Raw genomic sequence first — 12,570 nt, 5'->3', positions numbered from 1 at the left:
TGTGCACCCAGATCCACCGAATCTGCGTATAAAGATGTACTACACTATTAATATTTGGCCTACCTCACAATCTCAAAAAGTTTCATAGAGTCGTGTTGCAACTGACTCTTCGTGTATCACTCGCTTCTCTTCTCTCTCAAATTAGCAAAAGTATAATGTTTAAACTTTCATACCAGGTTCACATCACCTTTTTTTTTTGTTGCAAAATCACCTTATTATAGTTGCCACTCGGACGGTACAGTTGTGTGCATATTTGCCACTCGGACGGTACAGTGGCCCAGAACAGGTTGTATTTGGCATGGCGTTGATGGCGTATAGGCTCTGTATCTCAACTGTATATTTCTCGGTGACATATCAGTATATCACCCCCTAATCTCATACAGCTACTAATGGTCCAGGCTATATGCTCACTTGGAACCGTGTCCATCAAATCCGTATCGCTACTGTGTACAGTGTTCAGTAGCAGTTGCTCTCGCGACATATATACCACGTGGCTAAGGTGAGGCCTTGAAACGGTTCTTTTCTTGAAAGGTAGGGCCTCGAAACTGTAATGCTAGTTTCTGTTCTGCGTGAGAGTAATTGTCCCAGATTCTGTTACAGGACTCACCTTGATACTGACCAGCAAGATTTGAAGAACAAAAATACAACTAAGTCATCACCCCAAGAGCAACACATCATTTTTTTCAGCCCAAGTCTTCATAGCATAAATCGAGTTATCTCCTGGTATTACATAGAGATAACTGCAATGATAGCAATTGTATAACTTGGCCTTGTCTTAGCTACTACTGCAGGTTCAAATCGGTCCAAATAAATAAAACAGTTAAATTCTACTCCACCACACTAAATACCAGCTCAGCATGCTCATCTGGTTAACTCAGTTCTACACAGAAATAAGTAGCAGCAAACTCCTAGGTGCTCTAATTGAGATCTTTATCAGCAGAAGCCTTCCGACGAATGCCCCGTTAAACCGGCATAGAGAAAATAGTCAACTAAACAGTCAAATGTTACTACTCTGCCACTCCAAAATACCAGCTCGGCCGAGTCATCTGCCAGCTCAGTTCTACACAAAAAGAAGAAGCAAACTGCACACTGCTCAAATCTAGATCTTTGCCAGTATCAGCAGAAGCCCTCCCACAAGGCCAACAGCGGCACCCACTTTTACTACCTTCTTCACCTTCTCCACCTGCTCCATGGTGGATCGTTCCAATTCATGATACCGCCTCCCAAAATAGACAAGGAGAAATATATGGATCAACACGAGTTATAAAAAATAACAATAATAAGTTGCTTATTACACCAAATAAGAATATATTGTTGATCCATTTACCTCAAAGCACTGAGATAGTCCTTATGCTTCGCACATAAGACTTCCATTTGTTCACCAATCAAAATGCGCTTAGCCCTCTCAATGGTCTGATCTCTGTCAAAATCATCTTTCATTTTACTTTGGGAAGACCATCTCGCATATTACGTGCTTTGCCATAATCATCTTGCAAATTACGTAGTTTGTCAAGAAGTTCCTGACGATCATCAAGCCGTTTGCTAAACAAATCATTAGCAACTGTACGGTCATGCAGCGCTTTCCTTATCATTTCGACATGCTCCTCGATATCCTTTTCCATGTCTTGCAATGCCTTCTTACTATCCTTGAGATCCTTCAGTTTACCCAGCAACGACTTTGTACTGTCAGTCATGGCACTTGGAACAGTTTCACAGAAGCGTGGTTCATCCTACAGTTTAATCAACTTCAGTTAAGAAAAACAGTAGATGACACATCAATGTCAAATGCAAACAACTCAAACCTTGTTAACACAAGCAACGACACTTAATCAGTATTGCCCTAATAGGAAACCAGACAACTACTTTTGTTTAAAGTGATTTGTCAGATAGCATACATGAGTTATGTCCTAGTATTACACAGAGATAACTTCAATTATAGCATTGTATCACTTGGCTTTATCTTAGCTCCTCCTGCAGGTTCTAAGATGCACAGTACGACGGCAAACACAGACTAACAGTTAAATTCTACTTCACTACACTAAGTACCAACTGAGCATAGAAAGAAACAACAGCAGACTTCGAGGTGCTCTAAGCAACATCTCTGCAAGCATCAGCAGAAGCCTTCCACAAATGAACTATCACAACGGCTGAGAGAGATTAATGAACTAAACAGTTAACTGTTACTACTTCGCCACTCCATATACAGGGCTGGTCCATAGATTTCGGAGGCTCCAGGGCAAAACGATATCAAGGGCCCCTTGTTCACAATAGTGAAGTTATCGTAGGGCAGGGGGCCATTGCCCCCCTACTATAGATTTTTTTTAAAGATATATATTTATGCTAAATTTGTATATATTACTTAAAGTTTAAGCATGATTGGTGGTCTGGCCACCTAACAATATCCATCACACACGAAAGACTTAAAAAATATTAGTATTGGGCAAGAGAAATATTAGAGTAATGCGATAACAAACTAAATAATATTTACATTTGAAAGATCCATGGTCTTTGAAATCTTTAAGAATCACTCTACAGCCTAAGTACAAGTATAAATATATCAAGTATGTAAAAAAAAATCATGGGCCAGGGCCCTCGCTCCTGAAGGCCCGGGGCGAGCGCCCCTTTGCCCCGCCCTATGGGCCAGCCCTGTCCATATACCAGCTCGGCCTAGTCATCTGTAAGCTCAGTTCTACGCGAAAAGACAAAGCAGCAAACTACAAGCTTTCTAATCTAGATACATGCCAGTATCAGCAGAAGCCCTCCCACGAGGCTAACAGTGGCACCCAGTTTTGCAACCTTCTTTACCTTCTCCTGGTTCTCCTCCTGCTCCAAGGTGGATCTTGCCAATTCATTATATCGCCTTCGAACATAGACAAGGAGAGACAAACATGTTTGGATCAACACAAGTTATAAAAAATGACAATAATATACTGCTTATTACACCAAATAAGAATAGATTGTAGATCTCTTTACCTCAAAGCAGTGAGATAGTCCTCACGCTTCTTACGTAACATTTTCATTTGTTCATCAAACACACGAGTCTTAGCCTCCTGAATGGCCCAATCTTTGTCATAATCAACTCGCATCTTACGTACTTTGGCTAAACCATCCATCATATCATTCATTTTGGCAAGAACATCAAGCAAATTATGTGTTTCTGGATAATCATCTGGCACATTACTTATTTTGGCAAGAAGTTTCCTACGGTCATCAAGCCGTTTGCCAAACAAATCATTAGCAACCTTGCGGTCATGCAGCGCTTTGCTTATCATTTCCTCATGCTCCTCAATATCCTTTTCCATGTCTTGCAATGTCTTCTTACGATCCTTGAGATCCTTCAGTTTATCCGGCAACGACTTTGTACTGTCAGGGATGGTACTTGGAACAGTTGTGCAGCAGCGCGGTTCACCCTACAGTTTAATAGACTTTAGTACAAGAAAAAACAGCAGATGCTACATAGATGGCAGATGTAAACCATTCAAACCATGTTAACACAAGCAAAGACGCTTTAATCAGTATCAACTTCTTATTTCTGCTTTAATAGGAAACCAGACAACTCCATTTGGGTTAGAGTGATTCGTCAGTTATCAGTATTTCTCTGGTTGGCCTTCAAAGGAAGGCTAAATACAAACGGGAATAACACCAATGAGTCCAGGGAACGCGATGCTGGAAGTGTTTGTTGCACTGTCGTCAAGTCAATAAATTATGTATCATTCTCTGCTGTAAATTGGCAGAACATGTCTGGAGAGTGTTCTCGCTGAATCTCGCTCTCCCCAGTTGAAGCACAACCACAGAGAATTCGTACAGCCCCATAGCAATAGTAAAGGTACATACTTGCCAATTGACTTCGCATTGAGTCACGGAAGGCAGGAATTATAGAGTTCTCGACAGTGAGTTATGGTGCAGCGCTGGCATCAGATTGCAGATCAAAGAAACAGTCAAATCAAGGCAGTATTGCACAAGCAAGGAGGAATTAGGTATAAACAGACACGTCTTCCTGCCTCAATTTCAGAATTTGGGAGGGTCGGAAACCCTTTTTCTAGTTCTGAAGATTATACCTTTGGAGGTGGAGGAGCCTTCCTTGGAGTAACCTCCCTCATACGGGGATGCGGAAGGGGAGCACCGGGCGCTTCGGGGAGGCTGGCGGCGGCCGCGGCGGCGGCCTGGAGGGAGAATCGAAGTTAGTGCGCCCAGTCGAGGCGAGGGTTTAAGCAAAAATCAAGCAGCGAAACTATCCCCATCTTACCTTGGAGTACGGCGCGGGGAGCAGAGAGCGCATCATCGGAGAGGTCCGCGCTGCCGCGGGGCTGGCGGAGCAGGAGGCGGAGGGCCGCAGCCATGATCGCCGACCGCCGAGGGTTTGCCTTCGTTCGTTTCAGGCACGAGTGGGAGAGAGTTGCGCGCGGTGTACCCAAATCCTTATTGGTCGATTCGATTCCTCGCAAGAGTTGAGTTCGAATAGAATTGCCAAATTGATTTTCCTTCTTTACAAGGATTTCACAAAGGGAAGCGCTGAGCGTCCCCCGGGGATCAAATCCCCAATCCCCCGGGTCCCCAACCGTACGATGCAGTGCTAATTAGATCTGGATCAGCGCTCCTTGGGCGGAAAAAAAGAAAACCAACCGATAAAATAATTTCCCTCCTCCCGACCTTTACGCACGACCTTGCCTCTGCGGGAGCGCATGACGACTTCGGCTTCTAGCACAGTTGCTCGCACCCGCAGCGCTGCCGCCGGCGCCGGAAACACCGCCGCCGGAGCGCTCACATGCAGCACCACCGCCGGCGCCGGTAGTACCACTGCGCCTCGCATGCAGCACCGTCGTTCTGGGTTTGTAGCACCGCCGCTGGTGTTGTAGCATCGCCGCCGACCTCGTCGGCCTCCTCGCAGCACGGCGGCGCCCAATTTGTAGCAGTCGCCGCCACTTTGCAGCAAGACGCCGGTTGTAGCAAATCGCCGCCGCCATCCATCCATCACCGCCTCTTGTAGCAGCCGCCGCCATCCATTGTAGCAGTCGCCGCCGCACCTCTGCCGCCGATTGGAAGTCGGCGCTCGTTGTTCCCGCTCGCCGGTTGTAGCTTGTAGCAGCCCCGCCTGCTGATTGTAGCAGCCCCGCCAAACTATTGTAGCAACGCCGACTGCCGATTGTAGCAGCACACAGGGCTCTTGTAGGAGCGCCGCCGAGGCTGATTGTAGCAGCGCTGCCGGGCTATTGTAGCAGTGACGCATGTCGAATGTAGCAGCGTCGCCAGGCTACTGTAGCAGCGCCGCCGGGGCATGTAGCAGCGACGCGAATGTAGCAGCGTCGCCGTGCTATTGTAGCAGCTCCGCCGGAGGCTTGTAGCAGCGCCGAGCAGGCAGGAGGGATGGGGTAGGCGAGGTGGTGGTGCAACAGCGTGGGGGCGCGCGGTGCTCCATCTCCAGCCATGGACGCGGGCTCGTGGTTGCCGGCGATGGTGCCGGCCGGCGACCTCCCCTGGGTCTCGCATCCGGCTATGGCGGCCAGAGTGAATCACGGCCGGGCGGCGCGGAGCAGGGAGGAGGGATGGTAGCCATGGCGGGGTAGGGGAGGTGGTGGTGCAGCAGCGTGGGGGCATGGCAGCATGGGGCGCGCGGTGTTCCATCTCCAGCCATGGACGCCGGCTCGTGGGAGAAAAGATTGGGGAAAATCTGCACGAAAGGATAAGGTTGTGGTGGAAGATGAGGTGGGCCCCACCATGTGCTGTCCGTTTTCTTTTGCTCCGCAGGGACGCGTGACGTGCATACGAGGCGGGGGATCAGAACGCTGTTCCCCCGGGGGAACGTCAGAGTTTTCCTTTCACAAAGGTTTCAGGTTGTTTTACGGGTTTTGGTAATAAGGGCAACCCTAGCAGAACATCTAAAAGCATCTCTAGCTCTCCCTCATGAAAAATCGGAAAAAATGCATCTCTACTTATACATACTTCGATGAGAGACAAAGAGCAATGGGGTGCATATGCTCCCTTTATCTTAAATGTATTTAAAACGTATTTTAAAAAGTTAAAAAGTCCCATAACAAATGTTGCATAGACATCATCACAACTTATGTGTGCATAATGTCGCGGAAAATTGACTATTTGTGTGATCTACATAAACAGATAATTTCGGTTGTAAAACAAGGGTTTGCATGAGATATTTTTTTTTGTATTTTAAAGTTTTAACACATAGCACAATAGTTTGTATTTTTCGCGAAAATTTAAATGCGCATATAGAATGTCCATACGATGATACGTCTCCAACGTATCTATAATTTCTTATGTTTCATGCTAGTTTTATGACAATACCTACATGTTTTATTCATACTTTATATCGTTTTGATGCATTTTCCGGAACTAACCTATTAACAAGATGCCGAAGCGCCAGTTCCAGTTTTCTGCTGTTTTTGGTTTCAGAAATCCTACATAGAAAATATTCTCGGAATTGGACGAAACAAAAGGCCACGTTCTTATTTTTCCAGGGGCTTCACGGAGTCCGAAGGAGAGACGAAGGGGGGCCACGAGGTGCCCACACCCTAGGGGGGCGCGGGCCACCCCTTGGCCGCGCCACCAGGTGGGGACCCCACCTCGGGACTCCACCGACATCGCCCCTTCGCCTATATATGCTCCCAGATGCGAAAACCCTAAAACAATCGACGATATTCCACGAAGAGTTCCGTAGCCGCCGCCATCGCGAAGACAAGTTTCGGGGGACAAAAGTCTTTGTTCCGGCACGCCGCCGGGACGGGGAATTGCCCCCGGAGTCATCTCTATCGACACCACCGCCATCTTCATCGCCGTTGCTGTCTCCCATGATGAGGAGGGAGTAGTTCTCCCCCGAGGCTGAGGGCTCTACCGGTAGCTATGTGGTTCATCTCTCTCTCCCATGGTGTGATCTTTATGTGATCATGAGCTTTATAATCTAGTTGAATATGTAGATGTTACTCTTGTCTATTATGCACTCTAGAGGTTACTTTAATATGAACTCCGGAGTTACTCTCCACGGTGTGACAGTGACAGTGTGCGCATCGTGTGTGAATCATTTATGACGTTGTGGAGCTTGTTAACTCCGGCTTGAGGATGCTGTTGTAGCCCTACACAATGAATGGTGTTTGTCATCCAACAAGAGAGTGTTTGAGAGTAGCATTTATTTATTCAATTATGTGATCATTGTTGAGAGTGTCCACTAGTGAAAGTATGATCCCTAGGCCTTGTTTCTAAGCATTGAAACACCATTTCCAACAAGTTCTGCTACATGTTTGCTTGCTGCCATTTTTATTTCAGATTGCAATTACTACTTACAATCATCCATATTACTTGTATTTCACTATCTCTTCGCCGAACTAGTGCACCTATACATCTGACAAGTGTATTAGGTGTGTTGGGGACACAAGAGACTTCTTGTATCTTAATTGCGGGGTTGCTTGAGAGGGATATCTTTGACCTCTACCTCCCCGAGTTCGATAAACCTTGGGTGATTCACTTAAGGGAAACTTGCTGCTCGTTCTACAAACCTCTGCTCTTGGAGGCCCAACACCGTCTACATGAATAGAAGCGTGCGTAGACATCAAGCTATTTTCTCGGCGCCGTTGCCGGGGAGGTAAGGTAAAAGGTATTCACATCCTCCGACTACTAAGCTATTTCCTAGCACTGTTGCCGGTGTGTGAGTGCTCGAAGCTATTTCATTTAGATCCTGCAATTGCATCTTTTTGTTTCTTGTTTTTATTTCACTAGTTAGGCATAATGGAAAACAACAAAATTTTTAGTGAGCTTTTTAATCTTTTTCCTGAGTTAAGACATGGATTGTTTGATGCGAAAATTAAAAACCTATGGAACCTTATTTGCATGCTAGTAGCAATGTTATTAGTATGAACGCAATTACTGCTAATGCTATGGAAAAGTCTAAGCTTGGGGAAGCTAGTTTATATAAAAATAATCTTTTTGCTCCTCAGCTTTGGAAGAAATATGTTGCCTTGATAATGCTTTGTCTCCAATATGTGGTGATTCGAATGATACTTGTGATATTCCAAATCCACCTACTGAAAGTATTCCCTTCAAAATACCTATGAAAATTGTTGAACTTGCTGTGAACAATTGCTATTTTGGAGATGGGACTGTCCATCCTAGTGATCATTTACTCTTTATACATGAATTATGCGAGTTGTTCGAGAGTGCGGGTATTTCAAAGGACCAAGTTAATAGGAAGCTATTCTCTATATCTCTGAAGGGCGTAGCTGCGGCATGGTATAAGATGCTGAAGAATGGTCGATCTATTGGTTGGGAGGAAATTGTACCTCTCTTTTATTCTAAATTTTATCCTCCTCATGAAGTGCATGTTGATAGGAATTACATTTATAACTTTTATCCTCGTGATGGAGAGAGTATTTCCCAAGCATGGGGGAGATTGAAGTCACTAATGCTCAAATGTCCCATTCATGAGCTCCCCCGTAATGTTATTGTTAATAATTTTTATGCAAGGCTTTCAGGACACCACAAGGACTATCTAGATACCTGTTTGGAGGGATCTTTCACAAGCAAGGAGGTTGAAGCTAGATGGGATCTTCTTGAAAGAATTCAAAGCAATACTGAAGATTGGGAGAATGAAAAAGGTAAAGAATCTGGTATAAACTACGAGTATGATTGCATTAAGTCTTTCGCTCAAACTGCTGATTTTCAAGAGCTTAGTGCTAAATATGGTCTTGATCCTCAAATTATGGTCGATTGTTATAGAGCCTTTGCTTCTCATATTAATGTTCCTAAAGAAAATTGGTACATGTATCATGAACCTTTTAAAGACACTTGCATGGAAAATGAAATTTTTGTTAATGATTGCAATAAACATGCCCAAACTTCTGAAAATGCTGTTTCCTATAAGCATGTTAATTTTTGTGGAATTCATAAACCTTGTGAAAAGAATAAAATTGAAGAAGAATATTGTATCCATCACAGGAATGAAAAAACTAGAAAGTGGTCTAGGGCTCTAGATGATCTTGGTGAAAAAGTTTGCGCCCTCTATCCTTTTATTTGTGAACTTTGCCATAGAGTGGGTCATTTTAATTTTCAATGCTCCTCCAATGATAATTCGAACCTTATGAGTGCTGTAAATTTGTATTGTGATGATGAAATCACTCCTAATCAGCATGATGAACTTACTTTATTTTTGTGTGAAGAGTTATTGAGAAAAACTTCTTTGGTGGATATGAGTGCTCTTGATATTAATAGTGTCCTGCATGGGTGTCTTTCTTATTGCATTGATAATTGCCACACAAATACTTACATACAAAATATTTTAGAAGATGACACTTTGCCAAAATATGATAGGACCGCTGTGTGTTTCGAACTTATTAATGAAAAGGAGGAATCCTCCCAAGTTTCTTCTATTGTTTCTGGAAATAAATCAGGTTATGTGGAGAGAAGCCTCCCTTCAAGCCTCTTCCTCCTAAAGAAGGGAACGAGGAGAAGGAAAAGAAGAAGAAGAAGAAGAAGGGAACGAAGAAGAAGAAGAAGAAGAGGGGGAATAAAAAGAAAGAGGTAACGGCATATCCCCGCGAGTATGAGATAACAATAGGTAACCGTAAGTATGTTGCTCCTAATGATTATTATGATAATGAATCTGAGTACAATGATCTTCCTATGCCCTTTACCTATATTAGTGATCATGATTTGGAAGAGCACACTACTTTTGATATTGAAGATCTCCGGGACACTAATTCGAAAATGATGATATTAATAATTGCCATAGTATTAGTACTATCCATGTTTCTTTCCATAATGATATAGAAAGTTCTAAGCTTGGGGAAGCTGGTTTTGAAGAGCATGATATTTTTAGTCCCCCAAGCATGGAGGAGAAAATTTACTTTAATGATACTTTACCTCCTATATATGATGATTACAATGATGACTATCATATTTTCAGTCCACCTACTATTGAGGAGAAGATTAATTATGATTACAATATGCCTCCTATATATGATGATTATGGTGATGAGAATAATAATGATAGCTATTTTATTGAATTTTCTCCCACTACAATTAATAGTAATGACTATGCTTATGTGAAGAGTAATAATTTTATGCATGTAGCTCATGATAAGAATGTTTCATGTGATAGTTATATTGTTGAGTTTGTTCATGATGCTACTGAAAGTTATTATGAGAGAGGAAACATGGTTATATGCATCTTAATAATATTAAGTTTCCCCTCTTTATGTTGAGAATCTTGAAGTTGCGCTTGTGTTGCCTTTCTATGCTTATTGCATTATGCTTACATGACTTGTTTATTTACAAGATTCCTTTTCATAGGAAGTTGGTTAGACTTAAAAGTGTTTCTTATTTACTTTTGATGCTCTCTTTTGCCTCATTTTCTATTTTCATGAGAGCATCATTAAAATTACTGAGCCCATCTTAATGGCTATAAAGAAAGCACTTCTTGAGAGATAACCCATATTTTATTTTGCTACTGTTTTGTTGTGTCTTGGAAGTTGTTACTACTGTAGCAACCTCTCCTTATCTTTATTTTATTGCATTGTTGTGCCAAGTAAAGTCTTTAATAGTAAAGTTGATACTAGATTTGGATTTCTGCGCAGGAACAGATTTTTAGCTGTCACGAATTTGAGTAGATCTCTCTGTAGGAGACTCTAAAAATTCTGCCAAAATTCATGCGTGTTCCTCGGATATGTACGCAACTTTCATTCAATTTGAGCTTCTTCATCTGAGCATGTTAAGTGCCTCTAAAAAATTCGTCTTTACGGACTGTTCTGTTTTGACAGATTCTGCCTTTTATTTCACATTGCCTCTTTTACTGTGTTGAATGGACTTCTTTGTTCCATTAACTTTCAGTAGCTTTGGGTAATGTCCAGAAGTGTTAAGAATGATTGTGTCCTCTCTGAACATGTGAATTTTTGATTATGCACTAACCCTCTAATGAGATTGTTTTGAGTCTGGTGTGAAGGAAGTTTTCAAGGATCAAGAGAGGAGGATGATATGATATGATCAAGAAGAGTGAAAATTCTAAGCTTGGGGATGCCCCCGTGGTTCATCTCTGCATATTTCAAGAAGACTCAAGCATCTAAGCTTGGGGATGCCCAAGGCATCCCCTTCTTCATCAACAACTTATCAGGTCACCTCTAGTGAAACTATATTTTTATTCCGTCACATCTTATGTGCTTTACTTGGAGCGTCTATGTTCTTTTATTTTTGTTTGTGTTTGAATAAATTCGGATCCTAGCAATCCATGTGTGGGAGAGAGACACGCTCCTCTTTTTCATATGAACACTTGTGTTCTTAGTTTTACTTTTAATGTTCATGGCGAAGGTTGAAAACCGCTTCGTTCATTGCTATTTGGTTGGAAACAGAAAATGCTTCATGTGGTAATTTGTATATGGTCTTGAATAATTTTATACTTGGCAATTGTTTTGAGCTCTCAAATAGATCATGTTTAAGCTCTTGCATCATGTAGTCGAACCTATTAGTGGAGAATTACTGTAGAGCTTGTTGAAATTTGGTTTGCATGATTGGTCTCTCTAAAAGTCTAGATATTTTCTGGTAAAAGTGTTTAACAACAAGGAGACAGTGTAGAGTCTTATAATGCTTGCAATATGTTCTTATGTAAGTTTTGCTGTACCGGTTCATACTTGTGTTTGCTTCAAATAACCTTGCTAGCCAAAGCCTTGTACTGAGAGGGAATGCTTCTCGTGCATCCAAAACCTTGAGCCAAAACCTATGCCATTTGTGTCCACCATACCTACCTACTATGTGGTATTTCTCTGCCATTCCAAATAAATTGCTTGCGTGCTACCTTTAAAATTTCATTCCTTGCCTTTGCAATACATAGCTCATGGGAAAAGTAGCTTAAAAAACTATTGTGGTATTGAATATGTCGCTTATGTATCTTATTTCTTATAAGTTGCTTGTTGAGCGGTAACCATGTTTCTGGGGACGCCATCAACTGTTACACCTTTGTTGAATATCATGTGAGTTGCTATGCATGTTCGTCTTGTACTGAAGTAAGGGTGATTTATCATGATCAAATGGTTTGAGTATGCATATTGTTAGAGAAGAACATTGGGCCGCCAACCAAAGCCATGTATCATGGTGGAAGTTTCAGTTTGGACACTAATCCTCAATCTCTTATGAGAATATTATCTGTTGTTGAATGCTTAAGCATTAAAGAGGAGTCCATTATCTGTTTTCTATGTTGTCCCGGTATGGATGTCCTCAAGTTGAGATCTATCAAAATTGAGAAATCAAATGCGATCTATCTCCTTGGACCTTTGTACGAGTGACATAGAGGTACCCCTTTGTGACACTTGGTTGAAACATATGTAATGCAATGATAATCCATGGAAATCCGAGCTAATTAGGACAAGGTGCGAGCACTATTGGTATTCGATGCATGAGGCTTGCAACTTATAGGATGTTTTATGCATAACACATATGAATTATTACTACCGTTGACAAAATTGTTTCCATGTTTTCAAAATAAAAAGCTCTAGCACATGAGTAATCCATGCTTCCCTCTGCGAAGGGCCTTTCTTTTACATTATGTTGTGTAGCACCCTACCTTTTAATAAAGGCAAG

At 42.4% G+C, this 12,570-nt stretch overlaps 1 protein-coding gene and 1 long non-coding RNA gene across 2 annotated transcripts in view; both read right to left on the bottom strand.

Annotated features, from left to right (window-relative positions):
* Positions 1–699: 699 nt before the first annotated feature.
* On the bottom strand, positions 700–1,441 carry LOC124669214. Its single transcript, XR_006992065.1, has 2 exons — positions 1,328–1,441; positions 700–1,220 (listed from the first exon to the last, which is right to left on the bottom strand). It is a non-coding gene; the product is annotated as an uncharacterized LOC124669214 (long non-coding RNA).
* Positions 1,442–1,478: 37 nt separating this feature from the next.
* Positions 1,479–12,570, bottom strand: part of LOC124672398 — a gene marked incomplete at its 3' end in the record, with an annotated part of 96,219 nt that continues 85,127 nt past the window's right edge. The window contains exons 2-4 of the mRNA XM_047208634.1: positions 2,974–3,410; positions 2,806–2,860; positions 1,479–1,730 (exon numbers count right to left, since the gene is read on the bottom strand). Of these exons, the coding sequence (XP_047064590.1) occupies positions 1,479–1,730; positions 2,806–2,860; positions 2,974–3,302 (636 nt within the window). The remainder of the gene's footprint in view (positions 1,731–2,805; positions 2,861–2,973; positions 3,411–12,570) is intronic.

Source organism: Lolium rigidum, chromosome 7, assembly GCF_022539505.1.
Source record: "Lolium rigidum isolate FL_2022 chromosome 7, APGP_CSIRO_Lrig_0.1, whole genome shotgun sequence".
Taxonomy (NCBI): domain Eukaryota; kingdom Viridiplantae; phylum Streptophyta; class Magnoliopsida; order Poales; family Poaceae; genus Lolium; species Lolium rigidum.
This window is presented reverse-complemented; position numbering and strand designations above follow the sequence as displayed.